At 29.6% G+C, this 24,581-nt stretch overlaps 2 protein-coding genes and 1 long non-coding RNA gene across 4 annotated transcripts; 1 reads left to right on the top strand and 2 right to left on the bottom strand.

The window, feature by feature from the left end:
- The first annotated feature begins 1,714 nt into the window (after window positions 1-1,714).
- Window positions 1,715-22,576, top strand: LOC149520611 (uncharacterized). Its single transcript, XR_016330438.1, has 4 exons — window positions 1,715-2,293; window positions 2,384-2,472; window positions 18,276-18,335; window positions 22,521-22,576. It is a non-coding gene; the product is annotated as an uncharacterized LOC149520611 (long non-coding RNA).
- LOC111312729 (uncharacterized) lies at window positions 2,676-3,736 on the bottom strand. Its single transcript, XM_022913267.2, has 4 exons — window positions 3,633-3,736; window positions 3,393-3,517; window positions 3,152-3,282; window positions 2,676-3,064 (listed from the first exon to the last, which is right to left on the bottom strand). Exons 1-4 carry the CDS (start codon window positions 3,682-3,684, stop codon window positions 2,926-2,928), a joined length of 447 nt encoding a protein of 148 aa, XP_022769002.1. The 5' UTR covers window positions 3,685-3,736; the 3' UTR covers window positions 2,676-2,925.
- On the bottom strand, window positions 22,524-24,453 carry LOC111312728 (putative pectinesterase 11). Of its 2 annotated transcripts, XM_022913266.2 has the most exons (4): window positions 23,605-24,450; window positions 23,265-23,453; window positions 22,927-23,162; window positions 22,524-22,803 (listed from the first exon to the last, which is right to left on the bottom strand). In XM_022913266.2, the coding sequence occupies exons 1-4, from the start codon at window positions 23,986-23,988 to the stop codon at window positions 22,596-22,598; spliced, it is 1,017 nt and encodes a 338-aa protein (XP_022769001.2). In that variant the 5' UTR covers window positions 23,989-24,450; the 3' UTR covers window positions 22,524-22,595. The 2 variants fall into 2 exon arrangements, with proteins under 2 accessions (XP_022769001.2, XP_089624630.1); XM_089768504.1 differs by having other exon boundaries at window positions 22,927-23,453; window positions 23,605-24,453.
- Between the last annotated feature and the right edge of the window lie 128 nt (window positions 24,454-24,581).

Here is a 24,581-nt window from a genome sequence, read left to right as displayed (position 1 = left end):
CAAATGTCCGAATCGCAAGACTACAAAAGGATTTGGAGAAAAAAAATGGACAAAAAAATAAACGTCATGGAAATAACAGTGTGAGTTTGCGTAAATTAGTAAGTTTGGAATCTATTGCGTTAAGGTTTAAGATTTTATCATCTATATATTTAATGAGGATGGATTCACCTATGATAGTGTAATTATTATATTTTTAGATTTTTATATCAAAATTATTAAATGTAAAATAAATTTGGATTCAAGGATTAAAAAAAAAGAATTATATTAATGTAAAGTATGTTTCTACTCATTTTTAATTAATTACATCATTAAGAGACTTTAATATGTATTAAGTTTAATTAGCTCATGTAATATTTTTTTTAATAAATAATATTTAATAAATTTAAAATTTAAATCTTAACTTATAATTTTTTAGAAATATTGTGATTTTTTTTTGTAAAAAAATTAATAAAAACTAATTAAATCAAAATGTCTTACATGAATGAGCTGGCTTAAGCCAAAATTTCAAGAGAAGTTAGGTGGGAGAAGATGATGTTTTGGTTTGGTTACCACACAACCGTGAATTTAATCCAAAAGAAGCGTGGTACTATGAGAAGGTTAAAAGGGTACTGTAGTATTTACTTGTATTGGTAGAATAAGGAATGATATTGAAAATATTGATGATAGTGAAATTAATTATTAAATAAAAAAATTGAGTAATGTAATGATGATATTAAAATTAATAATGAAATATGTGTTTAGATATAAATATAGTAATGACAATAAGATGAAAATAAAAATGATAATTAAGGATATTAATATAAAAGTGAATTAAAATTTTATTTTGTTGCATATTTTAATTTCATTTAACATTTAAAATATTTTAAAAAATTTTCTTAAGGGCACAAATGAATAAAAAAATAATCAGTAAAAATAATTTGTTATTTTTTTAATTCAGTAATAATTATTTTTTAAACTATATTTATTTTAATCTCAATAAAATTATATATATATGAATAAAGTTAAATTAAAAAAATATTGGTACAGACAAAAGTGTCCAAAACTAGATTCAGTCTTTTCTCATCCGTGGAATGCAACTGAAACGCATTCAAACAGCCGATTATAATGCAATGTACTAAAATTACTCTATGGCACCATAACAAGGATGGGCCTGAGAAATGAAATAGATCCATCATGATTTTGTCATGCTCGCGTTGCAAGCTGAAGCACGGGCAATGGCCCTACAGTATCATTCGGCCTCAAAAAATCAGCCAAGTGGGTAACAGATTCAGCATTGGTCTCAGCCTTTAGCTTTCTCTTTATCTGTTACCCTCCTTTTTTTTTTTTTTTTTTTCCCTTATTTTTAAGTGATTTCGTTCTTTTACACATTTTAAATTAGGGTCTACAATTTAACCCATCCCGATGAGTTTCTATTTTATTTAACTTTATGAGGTCGATTTTTTTTTTTGAAATTCGAATTTCGAATTGAATCGAGTTCAAATTTTAGGTAAATTTAATCTGATATTATATAAAAAATTATTTTTTAATTAATTATTTAATTATATATTTATTTATTTATATAATAATATTTTTAAATATTTATATTTAAAAAATAATATTTTATTAATTTTGAATCGAATCGAATATGATTTATATAATATCGAATCGGATTCGGATATAAAAAAAATAAAAAAAAATTGGATAAGATCAAATTCAGAATGAGTAAAATCTGTTCCAAATCTGACTCGATGATAACTCTATTTTAAACCCTTAAAAGTTAAATAAAAAAAGCCTCTAACAAGCAAAGAATTGGCAGACCGATTCAGGTATTCTTGATATAAAAGTCACTAAATGTGAAGACTATTATATACTCAAAACATTGGCTGTATCCTCAGAAATCTTTTCTATTTCAAAGAAAAATGTTTTTAAGGTTAAATCTTGGGGACTCTCTGAGTAATGAGGTTTACAGCTATTGTCTGAGGCTTAAGAAAGCATAATTACGGGTTTGTGCCTTGCAGATGACGCTTGCCAAGCAAATAATTCCGGGGAAGAAAACAAAAAGACACCTACCAAAAGGAGATAGGCAGGGTATCATTCATTACTTCCTTGTCAATTGGGTCAAATTTCTTTTCACCAGCATAGTAGTTGCTTCTTTTTCTTCTCTTTTGATGATTGTTTCCAGCTATTGTTTGTATTCACAAGTCACAACCTAATTATGAATTCAGCAATCAATCTTGCAAATTACTTGGCCCTTAGGCCAAGTTTTGCAGAGAGCTTTAAGGGAGATGACTCTAGCATCTTGCAGTCTGGTCTGGTTAGTGTTTCTTGTTTTTTTTTTTTTTTGTTTTTTTAAATGAATTATGTTTCCAAGTAGTTAACCAGCTGATTGCAAACTAAATGGAAGTAACTTGGGAGCAAAGATAAACTATTATGGAACTGGAGCGATGGGAGTGTCGGAGACAGATAAATCAGTTCCTGTCAACAAAGCCCCAGGTAACAATAAGTCAAACATGAAAATCTCAATAGTCATTCCCAGAGGAAGTTTTACACCTGATTTTTGCCAGATATATATCGTTATATCTACTTTAATTGTTACTTACACATTGAAGCAGAAACTACTGCATATTTCTGTGAAAAACAAAGAAACCATACGAGATTTAGAACAATTCTTCTTGTTTTAGAAAGTACTCTATCACTAGAAGAAAATCTTGTCATATAAATCTCTTTATAATACAGAGAACTCTAGTGCTACAACAGATTTATCAACCATTACTATTAGCAATTTAGTGCTACAACTACTTTGTACAGACTCCAGACCAGGAGACACTCAACACACTCACACACCAGCACACATGAGAGTAATGTTCTTACTACTTTGTAGAACATAATTATATACAGATTCGATAGACAAATAGGCCCACACAAGATAGCAATAGGAGCGAAAAATTAATTAGCACTGATTCCAGCATCTTTGTTAAGCTCCGATGCAGCAAGGTTGGCAATGTGGAACTGTGTTTTGTAACTGTTGGTAGAGCGGTCAAGAACAGGAGGTTCATTCAAAAATGCCCAATTGCTCCTTGTCCACCTACAATCATCCACGGAAAATCTTATGCTAATATTGTAACTTTAAGCCTTTTGGTGTTAACGAGTCAACTAAGATTTAGCAACTTACCATCCATTCTTCTTTATGATATTTTCCAGGCTCGTTTCTGCGTCCATGTCCACGAAACCCTGTTTTTTATTGGGCAAAGGCATGGAGCTTGATCTCATATATTTCCTTCCATACTCATCAAATGGAGTTTCCTGTTAGAGATGTCAAAATAAGGTACTAGTTCAGCAAAGAAATTATCCATGTATGAGTGAAAAAATAGGACTGGTCTTCAATTGGTTGTAAAATAAATAAAAATTTGTACCAGCTGGCTGCAGCTAGCTGATGGACTATAAATAGCCTTAAGATGCTCTTCCTCCGTTTTCTTCTTTGATCTCCAGTAAGCTTCAATCTCTTCCTTGGTAAGTGATCGATTTCTTTTGCGTATTACTGAAAAATTGTCAAATGACAAGAAATTAAACAACAGGGTTAAGTAGAAAATAAAAAACACCATGGAAACACTAAGCCATGTAGTATAAACCAGATAAGAGTTTACTGCAATAACCTGATTTAGGATCTGATACTGGAGAATCCCATCCTGCCATTAGAGAACCCATCTTGCCGATGATCTTTAACTTGCTTGAACCAAAACTAAGTATTACGTGTCGTAGCAAATATCTTGAGGAAAGGCCTTTTATAGAGGTGAGTTGGACCTTATCTTATCTTTTCCATTGTTTTCTGTCGGGGCATCCGCCTTTTTACTCGTTCTTATCCTCACAACGATATTTGTTCCTCTGAAAATGGAGACAGTGGGGCATATTTATTGAGATGGTGACAAAAATGATTAGGTCTTTTGATTGGGATAAGCTCCACTAGCTCTTGTAAAATACTCTAGTATTTCACTGCCCACAGACTTCACATTATGCTGTGGCAAGACCAGGTGGATTCAGAAAAGTTGTGGCCCGATGCATCCGTTTTGATCTTATTTGCCTGTCACATTCTCATGTCCCATTTGAAGTGTTCAACACCAAATTATTGACATTGCGCATTCATTAACAGACCAGTTTCTAACCCGAGATCCATGAGTCGGAGGATAAAGGAAAAAACCTGGTTTGTCGTGTTGGTATACAGTCAGCAATCTAGGCCCGTTAATAAATGAATTTACCTGAGTCTGAGGTGAATCGATCTTCCCTTTTCTTTCTCACTCCATCTCTTCACCTTCTTCTCTCTTGTTTACCGTCATCCACTTATAAAATTATACATATAATTTTTATAATCCTTTATACATAAATCTTTTTTGTACTTTCTTACAAAAGTTATATATAAATTTACAAGTGGAAGACGGTAAACAAGAGAGAGAAAAAGGTGAAGAGATAGAGTGAGAAAAGAAAAGAAAAAAGAGAAAGAAAAGGAAAAAAGAAAGGAATTGGCCTCCACTAACTTAGATACACTGAGACTTTAAATAAAAAAATTTTAACTTATAAATAGTAATTTTGTATAGTAGCCGTTATAATATACGATAGAATTTTTATCTACAGTATCCCTACAATGACTTGCTACAATGTCTTTTGTAGTAAGTCTCTGTCTTTTTTTGTTACTGTGATTGCTAAAGTGACATTTTATCTGTTTATTACAGTTCTACTATAGTTGATTGCTACAATATTTTTTGTCTATTGATCGTTGGCACCAAATGTAGTTTGTCTTTTAGTGTCGGCTGTTTATTTTGACTTATCCTGGATTAGAATATGCACAATTTTATCCTTCATAACATTGTTTAAGTTATGAAAATTTTCATCCAGTGTGTTAAGGGGCTGGAGAGATTGAGGAGATCCAGAATGTGATTTGTTTCACATTTGTCATCCTTCTTGGTATTGGTATAGTAATTTTGTCGGATGATCTAAATCTTCCATGTTTGATAATTTTTTCAGTAGCTTAATTGCATCTGGAGCATTTTGTATATCAAGATCGTCATGTGGTTCAAGAAATTTGATAACAAAAATGCGTCTGCCATTTGTCCAGTAAGCTATTCTTGAATAGTCTGATTTTGTGGCTAGATGGAGAAAGAATTTTGCTTTTTTTATAAGATCAGTTCCTGTTTGGAAATGGTAACTGTTTGGATTGGTATATTTAGTGATGATTTTGTTTAAATAATCTGAGAACTCGATATGGTCTATTAGTGGATCAAGTATATTAAGGGGTTGAAGAAAATGTCCATCGGATATTCTATCAAATTTTCATATTTGATAAGGTTGATAAAATCTTTCTCTTTGAAAGGTACCTAAAAGACTATATATGATAAAATGAATGTAGTAAAAATGTTTTGACCATTTTATATATTCAATAAAGCGATATTTTATAAAAGCTGAAAAATCGTTTAAAATGTGAAAAGAAAAGTTTTGTACAGTAATTTGTCCGACTAAACCAAATTCAATGTTTTTTACATCAAAGGTTTCATGATCAAGTCGAAATTTAATTTTAGGTATATATTCTTTAAAAATAGTATTAGACATATACGTAGAAGTATAATAATCAAAATTTTTTTCTATCAAGAGGTTTTCTATTGATTGTAAAATAAAAGAATTAATTTGCAAGAATAATTCTTTAGTTAAGAATATTGCAGCTTTTTCAAAAAAAAAAATTCTCTTAAACTTGTTTAGCTTAGAGGAGACATAATTTTTTTTTTCAAAACATTCACATAGATTCAAAAAATTGTTGATCTCTTGAAAGCTATACTGATTTCTTCCAAAGCAAAAAAATCAATATCTTGATGTTTTAGCATATTTGTTGATAGAAGACTTTGAAAAGCTATTTCTTTGAAATTATGAAATTTTTTAGCCTGGTTGACTAAGAACTCAACTAATTTGGTCATCCCTTTTCGAAAGCTGGATTTGTTTTCTGAGAAATGGGATTTTCAAATATTGTTTAACAATTTGTAGACTTGTGGTTCAAGTTCAGGGTTATAAAAATCTTTAATCTCTGGGTTAGAGAGTTTTGTTCTTTCAAGCAGTTATTCTGCTGAAGAGTATATTTGTGAATAACTAATAGGAGTCCATTCGTTTGGATCTTGAGCAAATTGAAAAATTTTTGATTGAATTCTCATGAAATGAGGTCTATAAAGTGGTGGTTGGTAGCGATATAATCATTGGTTAGGATTAGTGTAAAAGTTACATCCTGGGTTAGGATTTGTACAGACCAGAGGTCTTGAAGAAGAAGAAAGAGTAGAAGAGAAAGAGGGTACCTGTCTTCTTCTTGATTGTTTTTCATCCATTTGTATCATGGACTGGTTGTTTTTCTCGATCCATGTAATTGACTCAGATAGTTTGCAAGGAGATTTTTGTCTTCGTTGCTAAACTCTACCTGAAAATGATACTGGTAAAAAAAGTTATACCACCGTATTCACCTGAGATTATCAGAAAGCTTTCTATTTTGTAGAAAATTTTTTACTGCTCGGTTATTTGTTCTGATAACAAAGATATTTGGGGCTAAATAGATGTGAAAATATTGTACACCATTTTTTATGGCTAATAATTCTTTTTCAAATATAATATAATTTATTTCGTTCGGTTTGAATTTACTAGAATTATAGCCATAAATCAATTCATCTTTTGATGAAGATTTTTTATTTTAAGGACACATCCCTAATGTTCATCACTGGCATCTGTCTCTAAAATAAGTAAATCACCTTGTTTAGGCAGATAGACTTTAGGTATAGTGCTTAAATCTGATTTGATCTGTTTGATAATATTAGAATCGTTTGGTGTCTAGACAAAATCATTATCTTTTTGTAATTTACACAAAAAATAGCTTTCTATTTTAGAAAGGTTTTTAAAAAATTACCTGTCATAATTGAGATACCTAACAACTATTGTAGCTTTCTGACATTATCCAGTTGTTCTGAAAACTTCTTGATCTTTGATATAATGTGATCCTGCAATGTTAGTCCATTTGTAGATAGATTAAGACCAAAAATTATTAGCCATAAAAAATATTGTACAGCGTTTTCACATCTATTTAGTCCCGAAGATCTTTGTTATCAGAATAGATAACCAAGCAGTAAAAAACTTTTTCCAAAATGAAAAGCTTTCTGATAATCCCAGGTGAATACGGTGGTATAACTTTTTTTGTCAGTATCATTTTCAAGTAGAGTTTATCAATAGAGACAAAAACTTTCCTGCAGACTATCTGAGTCGATCACATGGATCGAAAAAAATAACCAGTCCATGATACAGGTGGATGAAAAACAATCAAGAAAAAGACAGGTAAAAAACCCTCTTTCTTTTTTACTCCTTCTTCTCCAAGACCTCTGGTCTCTACAAATCCTAACCCATGATTTAACTTTTACATTAATCATAACCAAAGATTATATCTCTACCAACAATCGCTTTACAGACCTTCTTTCATGATAATTCAATTAAAAATTTCTCAATTTGCTCAAGATCCAAATGAATGGACTCTTATGAGTTATTCACAAATAATCTCTTCAGCAGAACAATTGTTTGAAAGAACAAAACTCTTTAACCCAGATATTAAAGATTTTTATAACCCTGGACTTGAACCATAAGTCTACAAATTGTTAGACAATGTTTGGAAATCTCATCTCTCAAAAAATAAATTCAACTTTCAAAAAAAGATGACTAAATTAGCTGAGTTCTTAGTCTACCAAGCTAAAGAATTTCAAAATTTCAAAGAAATAGCTTTTCAAAGTCTTCTATCAACAAATCCACTAAAACAATAAGATATTGATTTCTTTGTTTTGAAAAAAAATTAGTACAGTTTTCAAGAGATCAACAATTTCTTGAATCTATGTGAATATTTTGAAAAAGAAAATTATGTCTCCTCTAACCCAAACAAGCTTAAGAGAATTCTTCTTTTTGAAAAAGCTACAGTATTCTTAACCAAAGAATTATTCTAGCAAATTAATTCTTTTATTTTACAATCAACAGAAAACCTGTTAATAAAATTTTTTTTTGATTATTATACTTCTACGTATATGTATAATACTACTTTTAATGAATATATACCTAAAATCAAATTTCGACTTGATCATGAAACCTTTGATGTAAAAAACATTGAATTTGATTTAGTCGAATAAATTACTGTACAAAACTTTTCTTTTCACCTTTTAAAAAAATTTTTAGCTTTTATAAAATATCGCTTTATTGAATGTATAAAATTGTCAAAACATTTTTACTACATTCATTTTACCATATATAGTCTTTTGGGTATCTTTCAAAGGGAAAGATTTTACCAATCTTATCAAATATGAGAATTTGATAGAATATTCAGTGGACATTTTCTTCAACCTCTTAATATACTTGATCCACTAACTAACCATATCGAGTTCTCAGATGATTTAAACAAAATCATCACTAAATATACTAATCCATATAGTTACCATTTCCAAACATGAACTGATATTATGGAAAAAGTAAAATTCTTTCTTCATCTAGTCATAAAATTAGACTATCCAAAAATAGCTTGCTGGATAGATGACAAACGCATTTTTGTTATCAGATTTTTTAAACCACATGACGATCTTGATATACAAAATGCTCCAGATGTAATTGAGTTACTAAAAAAATTATCAAACATGAAAGATCTAGATCATCCGATAGAATTACTATACCAGTACCAAAAAGGATGGTAAATGTGGAACAAATCACATTTTGGATCTCCTTAATCTCTCTAGTCCCTTAACGCACTGGATGAAAAATTTCATAACTTAAACAATGCTATGAAAGGATAAAATTGTGCATATTTTAATCCAAGATAAGCCAGAACAAACAATCGACACTAAAAGATAAATTACATTTGGCGTCAACGACCAGCAGATAGAAAATACTATAGCAGTCACTGTAATAGACAGATAAAATATCACTGTAACAGAAAAAGATAAAGACTTACTACAGAAGATACTGTAACGATACTGTAGATAAAAATTTTACTGTACACTGTAGTGGTAACTGTATAAAATTACTATTCATAAGTTAGAATTTTTTTATTTAAAGCCTCAGTGTATCTAAGTTAAGGGAGGCCAATTCCTTTTTCACTCTATCTCTTCACTTTCCTCTCTCTCTTGTTTACCGTCTTTCACTTGTAAATTTATACATATAGCTTTTGTAATCTTTTATACATAGATTCTTTCTGCACCTCCTTGTATTACGGATTCAACAATAAAGGTCTACTTGTATTTCATCTTGTAAAATTTTTTTTCCTCTTACTTGCATCTTCTTTTTAAGCCCTTTGTTTCAAAGCTCATACGTTCATATCTGAGTTGTTGCTGGCTTTTATGGCTTGAGTACCTTTGTTGGCTAGTGTTGTCAGAACAACACACCTGTTTTAAGCACCAAAAACATGAAAATTTATGAAAAAAATACTTGTATTTGTAAAGATATATCTTATAATCATGACTTGCATATAGATCTTAAGTATGAATCTAGTAATATTAGTATAAGTAGAACTGTAAATGATTTAATAGACTTAACTTCTTCTTTTTTTCATAAACTTTTTGTAAAAATGGATAATATAAAAAATAAAGTAGACATACTTATAGAAAAGATGGACTAAAAATATATTTCTCCAGATACATATACAAATTTTAGACCTCTTTACTATGGCAATATTATGAATGATGATAAACCTTCATCTTTCGTAGCAAAGACGAAACAAGAACAACTTGATTTCGACTCTTATAAATATATAATTAAAAATTTTAAATATAAAATGAAAAAATCTAAAGATTCGTAACAACGAATTGATTATTTTCAAGCAATAGAGACTCTTTATGAAGAATATAAAGAACTGTTTATTAAGTATAAATATCATTATATGCTTAATTATGACACAACCAGTACCAGTAGTGAAGAAGTAAATAATGATATAGTAGTTGATAATTTTAAAATTCTTGCTACTAACCCAGTAGTCAATGATGAACCAATTTCATCAGATGAAATCACATCAGATGAAAATAATAGTTTTGATGATCAACCAGATCCAAAACCAAGTGAAATTTCTATCCTTCAAACAGAAGAGCATGAAAAAAGAAAAACGTCAGCAATATCTAACCCAGATATTGATGATACTTTAAGATTTTTAGATTTACCTGATCCCGATATAATGGATCAACATCTTCCTCATTTAAAAGAAAAATATTCTCACCTAAACAAGGGTAAGATAAAACAAACATTCGATTCTGGCCAAACAGGTCAGGTTAAGATTGAAACCCTTGTTATCGATTCGTTAAACAAACGAACGGTTTCTTAAGGTGGTACTTATTTAGACTTAACCAAAGTCCCTCTTAAAGACTATGAAAAAACCATAGATGATTGGGCACAATCTATGTCTATTGTTGTCACAGGATACAAGGAGCAATGGAATAAAAAAAGATTCTTCAATTATTTTTATAGCACCACATCAGATGAAAATGATAGTTCTGATGATCAACCAGATCCAGAACTAAGCGAAATTCTTATCCCTCAATTAGAGGAACGTGAGAAAAGAAAAGTGTCAGCAATATCTAACCCAGATATTGATGATACTTTAAGATTTCTAGATTTACTTGATCCTGATATAATGGATCAACATCTTCTTAATTTAAAAGAAAAATATTTTCACCTAAACAAGGATGAGATAAAATAAACATCTGATTCTGGCCAAACAGGTCAGGTTAAGATTGAAACCCCTGTTATCGATTCGTTAAACAAACAAATGATTTTTCAATGCGGTACTTATTTAGACTTAACCAAAGTCTTTCTTAAAGATTATGAAAAAATCATAGATGATTGGACACAATCTATGTCTATTATTGTCATAGGATACAAAGAGCAATGAAACAAAAAAAGATTTTTAAATTATTTTTACGGCACATGGCAAGGTGATGTCCTTCAATTTCTCAAAAAATGGGAAACTACAACACTCGAAGAACAGCAGAAATCAACTCTGTTAGTCATAGGAAATATACCTCAACTTCTAAAAGATTTAACACAAATCTTGAAAAATAAGTTTTGTAATAGTACAAAATCTCTAGATCCCACTCAAGAAGCTCAATTTATTTTATCAAAATTAAAATTATGTGATATTCAGTATCTTGATAATGTTTCTAAAAAATATCTCTCTGAATATCAAAAATTGGATGAAAAACATTCAAACTTTTGGTTACAACAATATTTTCTCAAACTTTTCTCACCATGGGATGAATTATGTTCACAAAATTAACCTGTTTATTTAGAGTTAAAACTCAAAACCGTTCATGCTGTAAATCCTAGTATAGAACTTTATGATACTCTTAGATGTAAAATACACTACGTTCAGAATCAAGTCAACGAATACTGTCTCAAGCAAAAAGTTGCCAAGCAGGTAAAATCCAAACTTTCGTATAAACAATGTACAAAGATTTTGGAAAATAAATTTGAATTTGGTTACAATAAACAATCTTTTCAAAGAAACATCGTTTCAAGAAAAAACGAAAATATTTTTGAAAAAAATGGAAACCTACAACAACTTTTAAACTTAAAAAAGGTAAATTTATTGTTAAAAAGAAGAAAAAATCTTCTAAACATAACTGTAAATATTTTTTTTGTGATCAAGAAGGTCACTATGTAAATAATTGTCCTAACAAAGGAAAAAGTGCGAAAAAAATGATTAAAAAACTTGATGAAATTTTTTTTCAAATCTGTTTTACTGATGAATTATCTGACAAAGAAATTTATTATGAAAATTTTTCAAAAATTGATTATAGTTCTTCTGAAGATGAATTAGATTTTATTTTTATGATAAATACTGAATCTAACCAAGTAAATTTGGAAATCTTAAAGTATCATTAATATCTGGGTTAGATATTGCTGATGTTTTTCTTTTCTCACGCTTATCTGTTTAAGGGATATGAATGTCACTTAGTTTTGGACCTGGTTGATCATCAAAACTATCATTTTCATCTGATGTGGTTTCATCTGATAAAATTGGTTCATCCTTGACTATTGGGTTAGTAGCAAAAATTTTAAAATTATTAGTTACTGTATCATTATTTGCTTGTTCACTACTGACATTAATTGTATTATAGTTAAGCATATAATGATATTTATACTTAATAAAAAGTTTTTTATGTTCTTCATAAAGAGTCTCTATTGCTTGAAGATAATTAATCCATTGTTGCGGATATTTAGATTTTTTCATTTTATATTTAAAATTTTTAATTATATATTTATAAGAGTCGAAATCAAGTTGTTCTTGTTTCGTCTTTGCTACGAAAGATGAAGGTTTATCATCATTCATCATAATATTATCATAGTAAAGAGGTCTAAATTTTGTAGATGTATCTGAAGAAACATGTTTTTGGTCTATTTTTTCTATAAGCATGTCTACTTTATCTTTTATATTATCCATTTTTAGAAAAAATTTATGAAAAAAAGAAAAAGTTAAGTCTATTAAACAACTTACAGTTCTACTTATGCTAATATTACTAGATTCATACTTAAGATCTATATGCAAGTCATGATTATAAGATATATCTTTACAAATACAAGTATTTTTTCATAAGTTTTTATGTTTCTGGTGCTTAAAATCGATGTGCTGTTCTGACAATGTTAGCCAACAAAGGCAACTCAAGCCACAAAAGTCAGCAACAACTCAAATATGAATGTATAAGCTTTGAAATAAAGGGCTTAAAAAGAAGATGTAAGTAAAAGAAAAGAAAATCTTACAAGATGAAATACAAGTAGATTGCTGAATCCGTAAAACAAGCTTAGCAAATCTTTGTACAACCCTAAAGCTCTGATAACATTTTTAAGAGGGTGCAAAAATGATCTATGTATAAAGGATTACAAAAGCTATATGTATAATTTTACAAGTGGAGGACGGTAAATAAGAGAGAGAAGAAGGTGAAGAGATAGAGTGAAAAAGGAAAGGAAAAAAGAGAAAGGAAAGGAAAAAAAAAAAGAATTGGCCTCCCCTAACTTAGATACACTGAGGCTTTAAATAGAAAAAGTCTAACCTATAAATAGTAACTTTATACAGTTGTCGTTACAATATACAGTAGAATTTTTATATATAGTACCACTACAGTGACTTGTTACAGTATCTTTTGTAGTAGGTCTCTATCTTTTTTTACTACAGTGACTGCTACAGTGATGTTTTATCTATTTGTTATAATGATTGCTATAGTTGACTACTACAGTATTTTTTGTCTGCTGGTTAGCGTCGAAGGTAGTTTATCTTTTAGTGTTGGCTGTTTGTTCTGGCTTATCTTGGATTAGAATATGCACAATTTTATCCTTCTATAGCATTGTTTAAGTTATGAAATTCTTCATCCAATGCCTTGAGGGACTAGAGAGATTGAGGAGATATAAAATGTGATTTGTTTCACATTTGCCATCTTTCTTGATACTGGTATAGTAATTATATCGGATGATCTAGATCTTTCATGTTTGATAATTTTTTCAGTAGCTCAATTGCATCTGGAGCATTTTGTATATCAAGATTGTCATGTGGTTCAAGAAATCTGATAACAAAAATACGTCTGCCATCTGTCTAGCAAGTTATTTTTGGATAGTCTGATTTTGTGGCTAGATGGAAAAAAATTTTGCTTTTTCCATAAGATCAGTTTCTGTTTGGAAATGGTAACTATTTGGATTGGTATATTTAGTGATAATTTTGTTTAAATCATCTGATAACTCGATATGGTCTGTTGATGGATCAAGTATATTAAGGGGTTGAAGAAAATATCCATCGGATATTCTATCAAATTCTCATATTTGATAAGGTTGGTAAAATCTTTCTCTTTGAAAGGTACCCAAAAGACTATATATGATAAAATGAATGTAGTAAAAATGTTTTGACCATTTTATACATTCAATAAAGTAATATTTTATAAAAGTTAAAAAATCTTTTGAAATGTGAAAAAAAAAGTTTTGTACAGTAATTTGTCTGACTAAACCAAATTCAATGCTTTTTACATCAAAAGTTTCATTATCAAGTTGAAATATGATTTTAGGTATATATTCATTAAAAGTAGTATTATATATATACGTAGAAGTATAATAATCAAAATTTTTTTCTATCAACAGGTTTTTTATTGATTGTAAAATAAAAGAATTAATTTACTGGAATAATTCTTTGGTTAAGAATATTGTAACTTTTTCAAAAAGAAGAATTCTCTTATGCTTGTTTAGCTTAGAGGAGATATAATTTTCTTTTTCAAAATATTCACATAGATTCAAGAAATTGTTGATCTCTTGAAAATTGTACTGATTTCTTTCAAAGCAAAGAAATTAATATCTTGTTGTTTTAGCAGATTTGTTGATAGAAGATTTTGGAAAGCTATTTCTTTGAAATGTTGAAATTCTTTAGCCTGGTTGACTAATAACTTAGCTAATTTGGTCATCCCTTTTCAAAAGTTGGATTTGTTTTTTGAGAGATGAGATTTTCAAACATTGTTTAACAATTTGTAGACTTGTGATTCAAGTTCAAGGTTATAAAAATCTTTAATCTTTGGGTTAAAAAGTTTTATTCTTTCAAGCAGTTGTTCTGCTGAAGATACTATTTGTGAATAACTTATAGCAGTCAATTCGTTTGGATTTTAAGCAAATTGAAAAATTTCTGGTTGAATTCTCATGAAAGAAGGTCTATAAAATGGTTGTTGGTAGAGATATAATCCTTGATTAGGATTAGTGTAAAAGTTAAATCCTGGGTTAGGATTTGTAGAAACCAAAGGTCTTGAAAAAAAATGAGTAGAAGAGGAAGAGGGTTTTTTACCTATCTTTTTCTTGATTATTTTTCATCCACCTTTATCATGGACTAGTTATTTTCCTCGATCCATGTGGTCGACTCAGATAGTCTACAAGAAGGTTTTTATCTTTGTTGATCAATTCTACCTGAAAATGATACTGGCAAAGAAAGTTATACCACCGTATTCACCTGAGATTATCAGAAAGCTTTCTATTTTGGAGAAAGTTTTTTATTGCTTGGTTATCTGTTCGGATAACAAAGATCTCTGGGACTAAATAGATGTGAAAACGCTGTATACCATTTGTTATGGCTAATGATTCTTTTTCAAATATAATATAATTTATTTCATTTGATTTGAATTTATCGAAATTATAGTCACAAATCAATTCATCTTTTTTATGAATATTTTTTACTTAAAGATACATCCCCAATGTTCATCACTAACATTTGTCTTTAAAATAAGTAAATCACCTTGTTTAGGTAGATAGACTTTAGGTATAGTGGTTAAATCTAATTTGATCTGTTTGATAATATCAAAATCATTGGGTGTCCAGACAAATCATTATCTTTTCGTAATTTATGCAAAAGATAGCTTTCTTTTTTAGAAAGGTTTTAAAAAAATTACCTGTCATAATTGAGTATACCTAACAGCTGTTGTAGCTGTTTGACATTATCCAGTTGTTCTGGAAACTCTTTGATCTTTGATATAATGTGATCTTGCAATGTTAGTCCATTTACAGATAGATTAAGACTAAAAAATTTAATTTTTATTTTTTCAAGTTCAACCTTTTTGAGACTCAAAATAATACCATGTAGAATAAATTCTTGAGTAATAAGATTCAGGTGTTTCCTATACTCATCCAAAGTATTTGAAAAGACTAAAATATCATCAATATAAACACAGTAAAATTTTTTATGTTTGCTAAAATACTATCCATCCAACGCTAAAAAATTTGTGGGGCATTGCATAGACCGAAAGGCATAACAGTCCATTGGTAATGGCCTGCTGTTGCACTAAAAGTAGTTAAAGGTTTAGAAATATCATTTAGCATGATTTGCCAAAAACCTTATTTGCAATCAAATTTAGAAAAGTATTTAGCATTTTTTGTTAAATTAATCAAAACGTCTTTACGAGGGATAAAATAGCCATCAAAAACAAGATTTTGGTTTAATTTCTTGTAATTAATAATCATACAAGATTTACCTCGTTTAATTTCAGAATGGTTTCTTACCAAAAATGTCAGACTAGAGTGCGTATTGGTAGTTGGTTCTATCAGACCTTTGTCGAGCAATTCTAAAATTTGTATTTCAAATTCATCGATATCCTATTTGGTATAGATCATGGGCTTTACTCTAATAATCTCTTTTGAAGAATGAAGAGTAAGTTCATAGTATCTGAGACTTCGTTTCCAAAGCTTCAATAGGTCTTCACTGAAGTTTTCCTGTAAAATCTTATAAAGTTAATGTTTTTCATTAATAGCTTTAAGTTTAAAAATATGTGTTGTTTCTGGATAAAAACCATTATCATAAACATGATTATGCTTAGATAAAAGAGGAACATCTATTGATTTTTTATCAATAGTAAAAATAAGATAATCATAGAAAATAGAAAATGGTAAATATTTATGCATAAAATTATTTTCTAACAGAATGTCTCCATGCATATTAGGAAAACATAATATACCTCAACTTTTAAAAGATTTAACACAAATCTTGAAAAATGAGTTTTATGGTAGTACAGAATCTCTGGATCCCACTCAAGAAGTTCAATTTATTTTATCAAAATTAAAATTATGTGATATTCAGTATCTTGATAATTTTTCTAAAAAATCTCTTTGAATATCAAAAATTGGATGAAAAACATTCAAACTTTTGGTTACAACAATATTTTCTCTAACTTCCCTCACCATGGGATGAATTATGTTCACAAAATTACCCTGTTTATTTAAAGTTAAAACTCAAAACCGTTCATGCTGCAAATCTCAGTATAGAACTTTATGAGACTCTTGGATGTATAATACACTATGTTCAAAATCAAGTCAACGAATACTGCCTCAAGCAAAAAGCTGTCAAGCAGGTAAAATCCAAACTTTCGTATAAACAATGTACAAAGATTTTGAAACATGAATTTGAATTTGGTTGCAATAAACAATCTTTTTTTAAAGAAACATCGTTTTAAGAAAAAACGAAAATATTTTTAGAAAAAGTGAAAACCTATAACAACTTTTAAACCTAAAAAAGGTAAATTTGTTGTTAAAAAGAAGAAAAAATCTTTTAAACATAACTGTAAATATTTTCTTTGTGATTAAGAAGGTCACTATGCAAATAATTGTCCTAACAAAGGAAAAAGTGTGAAGAAAATGATAAAAAAACTTGATGAAACTTTTTTTCAAATCTGTTTTGTTGATGAATTATCTGACGAAGAAATTTATTATGAAGTTTTTTCAGAAATTGATTATAGTTCTTCTAAAGATGAATCGAATTTTATTTTTATGATAAATACTGAATCTAACCAAGATAATATTTTAGTAACCTCTTCTACAAGTACAACAACTACCAACGAAGACGGAATGGATAAACTCAAAAATATTATGAGAAAAACTCATTTTATTTCTGATGAAAAACTAAAAGAATTACAACTCATCAAATCAGATGAGATTTAAAAAACAAGTTGGTTTAAACAATTCCAACCTTGGTCTAAATGCCATATAGAAAAACTATCTGGTGATATGGTCGCTAATAATTCTAAACAAGGATCGGTAGAAATCTCTCTTTTTACTAAAAAAAAAAGCCATTTTCTTTCTCGTTATCCAAAGGTCAAATACATCCATAACAGAATGATTTTGATCATCATTAAACCACTCTTTTTATCCACAAAGGATATTCTCATAATATCTGTTTTAATGGATCATCGTTTTCAAAACCCTGCTAATGCTGTAATTGGTGGAATCCAATCTAATTTAACAGCATGAGTAGTTTTATTCAAAGTTAAACCAAACTATTTTATTTTTATTTTTGACGAAAACATTGAAAAATGTTTATGCCTTTGAATCAAAATAACCAATTCTAATTTTGAATCTACTTTGCATGATCTTTCAATCAATTGGTCAGCGGTTTATGAATTTACAAATACTATTAATACTTCTATCAAATTGATAGACTCTAATATTATTGAAATTTTCGAACCAAACAATTTTGATTCAGAAATTAAACCAAAACTCGTAAATCTCATAGATTTATCAATCCCAAAAGGATAGTGTCTCGAAAATCTTTCAAATACTTCTAAAAAATAGAAAATACCAAGTTTAGAATTTTTCTCATCAGGAAAAAATCTTTACTTCAAAAATCCAAATGCATCAACTAGTTTTAATCAAAACCTAGTTTTACCTCATACCAATGTTTTTTATTATCAACAAGATGATGATAAAGAGAGTATAACAAGTAATCAATCCTTTTGTACTCCTTATGAAAGTTTTTTTTTTTTCAGGTTTTCATAGTATAAATAGTATAGAAGCCCTACGACGAGCAAATAGTATGCATCAATCAGGTAATACTGATAATGCTCAAATCTCTATTTTTACATGAGATAATCCATCTCAGCAAGGTACAAGTGATAACCAAACCTATTATCATTCTGTAAATTTTGTGTTAAATTCACACACTTTTTCAACTAGAAAAACTAAAAATGAAGATATTAAATGTTTCATTATATAAATAATTATCGTATCTCTGCACAAAACATGCCAGAAATAATTTCTTTTGCTAAAAAGGTTCATTATTATACTTACATAGAAGGATATTTTTATTTTTCAAACTATAAACCATATAGTTTAAATATTTTGATTGACACAGGAGCAATAATCTCTAGCTGTCGACCCAATATTTTACCTTCAACAAAATGGTAATATATGAAGCATCCTATAATAATAGTAGGTATTGATGGTAAAGAAACCATAGTTAACCTAAAAGCAAAAACTATTCCTATTACCTTAAACAATAGGAAATTTATTATACCTAAAATATTATGTTTTCCTAATATACATGGAGACATTCTGTTAAGAAATAATTTTATACATAAATATTTATCATTTTTTGTTTTCCATGATTATCTTATGTTCCTCTTTTATCCAAGCATAATCATGTTTGTGATAATGGTTTTTATCCAGAAATAACACATATTTTTTAACTTAAAGCTATTAATGAAAAACATTGGCTTTATAAGATTTTGTAGGAAAACTTCAGTGAAGACCCATTGAAGCTTTGGAAGTGAAGTCCCAGATACTGTGAACTTACTTTTCATTCTCCAAAAGAGATTATTAGAGTAAAGTCCATGATCTATACCAAACAGGATATAGATGAATTTGAAATACAAATATAAGAATTACTAGACAAAGGTCTGATAGAACCAACTATTAGTCCGCACTCTAGTCTGACATTTTTGGTAAGAAATCATTCTAAAATTAAATGAGGTAAACCCCGTATGGTTATTAATTACAAGAAATTAAACCAAAACGTTTTGATTAATTTAGCAAATCATGCTAAATAATATTTCTAAACCTTTAACTGCTTTCAGTGCACCAGCAGACCATTACCAATGGACTGTTATGCCTTTTGGTCTATGCAACACCCCTTAAATTTTTTAGCGTTGGATGGATAGTATTTTTAGCAAACATAAACAATTTTACTGTGTTTATATTAATGATATTTTAGTCTTTTCAAATACTTTGGATGAGCATAGAAAACACTTGAATCTTATTGCTCAAGAATTTATTTTACATGGTATTATTTTAAATCCCAAAAAGGTTGAACTTGAAAAAATAAAAATTAAATTTCTTGGTCTTAATCTATCTGTAAATGGACTAACATTGCAGAATCACATTATATCAAAGATCAAGGAGTTTTCAGAATAACTGGATAATGTCAAACAGCTACAACAGCTGTTAGGTATACTCAATTATGACAGGTAATTTTTCAAAAATCTTTTTAAAAAAGAAAGCTATCTTTTGAGTAAATTACGAAAAGATAATGATTTTGTCTGGACACCCAACGATTCTGATATTATCAAACAGATTAAATCAGATTTCACCACTATATCTAAAGTCTATTTGCCTAAACAAGGTGATTTACTTATTTTAGAGACGGATGCCAGTGATGAACATTGGAGATGTGTTCTTAAAGCAAAAAATCTTCATAAAAAAGATGAACTGATTTGTGGTTACAATTTTGGTAAATTCAAACCGAATGAAATAAATTATATTATATTTGAAAAAGAATTATTAACCATAAAAAATTATGTGCAGCATTTTCACATCTATTTAACCCTAGAGATCTTTATTTTTAGAACAGATAACCAAGTAATAAAAAACTTTCTCCAAAATAGAAAGCTTTCTGATAATCTCATGCGAATACGGTGGTATAACTTTTTTGGTCAATATCATTTTCAAGTAGAGTTTATCAACGGAGACAAAAATCTCCTGTAGACTACTGAGTCGACCACATGAATTAAGAAAAACAACCGGTCCATGATATAGGTGGATAGAAAACAATTAAGAAGAAGATAGGTAAAAAACCCTCTTCATCTTCCACTTCTTCTTCTCCAAGACCTCTGGTCTCTACAAATCCTAACCCAGGATTTAACTTTTACACTAATCCTAACCAAAGATTATATCTCTACCAACAACCACTTTACAAACCTCTTTTCATGAAAATTCAATCAGAAATTTCTCAATTTGCTTAAGATCCAAACGAATATACTCCTATGAGTTATTCACAAATAATCTCTTCAGCAGAACAACTGCTTGAAAGAACAAATCTCTCTAACCCAGAGATTAAAGATTTTTATAACCCTACACTTGAACCACAAGTCTACAAATTGTTAAACAATATTTGAAAATCCTATCTCTCAGAAAACAAATCCAACTTTCAAAAAGGGATAACCAAATTAGCTGAGTTCTTAGTCAACCAGGCTAAAGAATTTCAAAATTTCAAAGAAATAGCTTTTCAAAGTCTTCTATCAATAAATCTGCTAAAATAGCAAGATATTGATTTCTTTGCTTTGAAAGAAAATCAGTACAGTTTTCAAGAGATCAATAATTTCTTGAATCTATGTGAATATTTTGAAAAAAAAAATTATGTCTCCTCTAAGCTAAACAAGCTTAAGAGAATTTTTCTTTTTGAAAAAGCTACAGTATTCTTAACCAAAGAATTATTTCAGCAAATTAATTCTTCTATTTTACAATCAACAAAAAACCTATTGATAAATTTTTTTTATTATTATTATACTTTTACGTATATGTATAATACTATTTTTAACGAATATATACCTAAAATCAAATTTTGACTTGATCATGAAACCTTTTATGTAAAAAGCATTGAATTTGATTTAGTTGAAAAAATTACTGTACAAAATTTTTTTTTCACCTTTTAAAAGATTTTTCAACTTTTATAAAACATCGCTTTATTGAATGTATAAAATGGTCAAAACATTTTTACTACATTCATTTTACCATATATAGTCTTTTAGGTACCTTTCAAAGAAAAAAATTTTACCAATCTTATCAAATATAAGAATTTGATAGAATATCCGAAGGATATTTTCTTCAATCCCTTAATATACTCAATCTACCAACAGACTATATCGAGTTCTCAGATGATTTAAATAAAATCATAACTAAATATACCAATCCAAACAGTTACCATTTTCAAACAGGAACTGATCTTATGAAAAAAGCAAAATTCTTTCTGCATCTAGCCACAAAACCAGACTATCTAAAAATAGCTTGCTAGACAGATGACAGACACATTTTTGTTATCAGATTTCTTGAACTACATGACGATCTTGATATATAAAATGCTTCAGATGCAATTGAGCTATTGAAAAAATTATCAAACATGAAAGATTTAGATCATCCAACAGAATTACTATACCAATACCAAGAAGGATGGCAAATGTAGAACAAATCACATTCTGGATCTCCTCAATCTCTCCAGTCCCTTAAAACACCAGATGAAGAATTTCATAACTTAAACAGTGCTATAGAAGGATAAAATTATGCATATTCTAATTCAGGATAAGCCAGAACAAACAGTCGACACTAAAAGACAAACTATATTCCACGCCAACGACCAGCAGACAGAAAACATTATAGTAGTCAACTGTAGTAGTCACTGTAACAGACAGATAAAATATCACTGTAGCAGAAAAAAACAGAGACCTACTACAAAAGACACTATAGTAAGTCATTGTAACGATACTGTAGATAAAAATTTTACTGTATATTATAGCAGTAACTGTACAAAATTGCTATTCATATATTAGAATTTTTTTATTTAAAGCCTAAGTGTATCTAAGTTAGAGGAGGCCAATTCTTTTCTTTTGTTCTTTCTTTTCTCACTCTATCTCTTCACCTTTTTCTCTCTCTTGTTTAATGTCCTTCACTTGTAAATTTATACATATAACTTTTGTAATCCTTTATATACAGATTGATGACGTCTTCAAACCCCAAAATTCTATGGACAGATTAGAGTTTTTCATATATATATATATATATATATATTTTCTATCTTCCTATTACAATAATAATAATAAAAAGTAATGGATATGTTTATTCATAAATGCTCCATGGTCCCATTAACATTTTCTTCCTTACAAATGATACACAGTGTTTTGAAATAATTACAAATAAATAAACGATTAAATCAGATATGGTTACATAAACAGTTTTTCTAACAGGTAGAGAAACATATGTGCAAGAACAAACCAATCAACATCACTACAACATGAGCTGAACAGTAATATTCTTCAGGATCAGGCATGTCCGGTTGAATTGTTAGAAATGGCAGTTGAAGCTTTCCTGAAACGTGTAGGCGTAGACCTGATCCAACTCTTGCCACCAATCATGTTCTTTGTCAAGAAAAACTCTGCCTCTTTGTCCGTCAGCTTTTCTGACCATTGGACCCTTTTCTTTGTATCGGCTCCAGGTCCATAACATTTATATTCTCTGTAGAACACCGTGCTGTGGAATCAAAGAAAATTGTCAACAATTTGTTCAATTTCAAATTTCAAATTTTTACAGCAATGAATAGAAGAAAAGAAGATAACCGATTGATCTTGTCTAATTTGGCAACTTTTTTGTTACCTTTGCTTGGACGAGTCTCCCCAGTCATCCCATCCCTGGGGTAGTATCACATTAGACATATAGGTTAGGGCAAAAACGACCCTGGAATATGCACCCCATGGCCTTCCTAGTACAGCAGTCCTGACGCCAGTGATCTTGCAACCCAAGAAGGTAAAGCCTGTGTCCTCTGAAGGAGACTCCCTTCGTTGGGCTGTGATAGCTCCATCTGCTTCTGAGAATGTATGCAAATGGCACCTCTGAAAAAAAGAAAAAAAATCCCAAGAGAAATCCATATGTATCCAGAAGTCTAGTAATGTGTAGGAATATTGGCAGTTAACGGATATTCCTGAATGTGTTACCTCAAAAAGGGAAGCAGCATTCCCACAAATGAAGTCAACGGCTCCTTCAATGTAACAACTGCTGTAATAATGTCTTCCAGTATCATCTAGCAGCGTATCCTGATAAGATAAAATTTTGCATCCAGAGAAAGCTGCTCTATCTCCAGATACCCTTAATGCAACTGCTTTAGCCCCAGATCCGAATGTATTCTATTTATGAAAAAAGCCCAAAAAAAGGATATTTTAAGTTCAATTCTCTGTTAAATTATTCAAAAATTCAGTCTGTTTTATCAAATATCGTATAATCAGAATTCATAAGTGAAAATGCGATGTGTTATTTAATTGGAGCTGTTATGTATACCTGAATTGTGAGGTATCGGCCAACAAAATCTGAAGCCAACACAGTAAAGGTAGGAGATTCAAATATATCCCCACTATCATTCCAAGTTATTATCGAGCTGTTTGCCTGTGAACCACTTACTGTAATGAAAGGCTTGTCAGCAGGCACGACAATCTTTTCTTTATAGATACCGGGCTTAACCAATATGAAGACAAGTTCTTTGTTGTTGGATGGCACGGCATCAATGGCGTCCTGTATCTTCCTATAGTCTCCCTTCCCTGATTGGTCAACTCTTACAAGTAAGGCTACGGAAGTTCCAGCAGCGTCTGCTCGAGGGCTAGCTATCATGAAAATGAATAAAGTTGTGACAAAGATACAAGTGTAGCTAGAATTAGCATGAGCCATCGTTGGAAAATAATTTGGGACGACGACAACTAGATTTACTATGACCTTGAGGCTTGAGGTTTAATTTGTTTCTTGATCAAGTTGATGAAGTAAATAAGGAGACGAACTTGTACTAAGATCACTGATTTCTGGACAGATTATGGTGGATATTGTTCTTTAATACATTTCAGGGGCCGATTTCTTGCCATGGAAGTGTGACATATATACATCGTATTTTTTTTTTAAGTTCATATATGCATCAATTTCAAGCAAACGTGTGTACGTCAATATCACAAACGGCTGGGGTAGCTCCTAACACAAGCAGCCGGTAACTTGAAAATTTGGAGGACTCGATAGGCCATGGCCGCCCTTTGATTTTGTTCTAGCTAGGCATCCACTTGATCTTAATTTCACTGAGTTAGAATTCATAATGAGTTTAATTCATTACAAAGGTTATGTTTCTCTTTTTTAAGAACTAATAATTGCAACTCAAAAACAAATTTTCAGCACTCCTGAAATTATATTGTTAGTCTCAATATTTTAATACAACTAGTCTATTTATTGATAACACAATAAAAATGAAGAGTTTTTGCAATTTTGTAATTTAAAATAGA

This window comes from Durio zibethinus, chromosome 1, assembly GCF_047325235.1.
Source record: "Durio zibethinus cultivar Kanyao isolate XHJ-2024 chromosome 1, ASM4732523v1, whole genome shotgun sequence".
NCBI classification, from domain to species: Eukaryota; Viridiplantae; Streptophyta; class Magnoliopsida; order Malvales; family Malvaceae; genus Durio; species Durio zibethinus.
The sequence above is the reverse complement of the archived record's forward strand: the minus strand, read 5'-3'. Positions and strand labels throughout refer to the sequence as shown.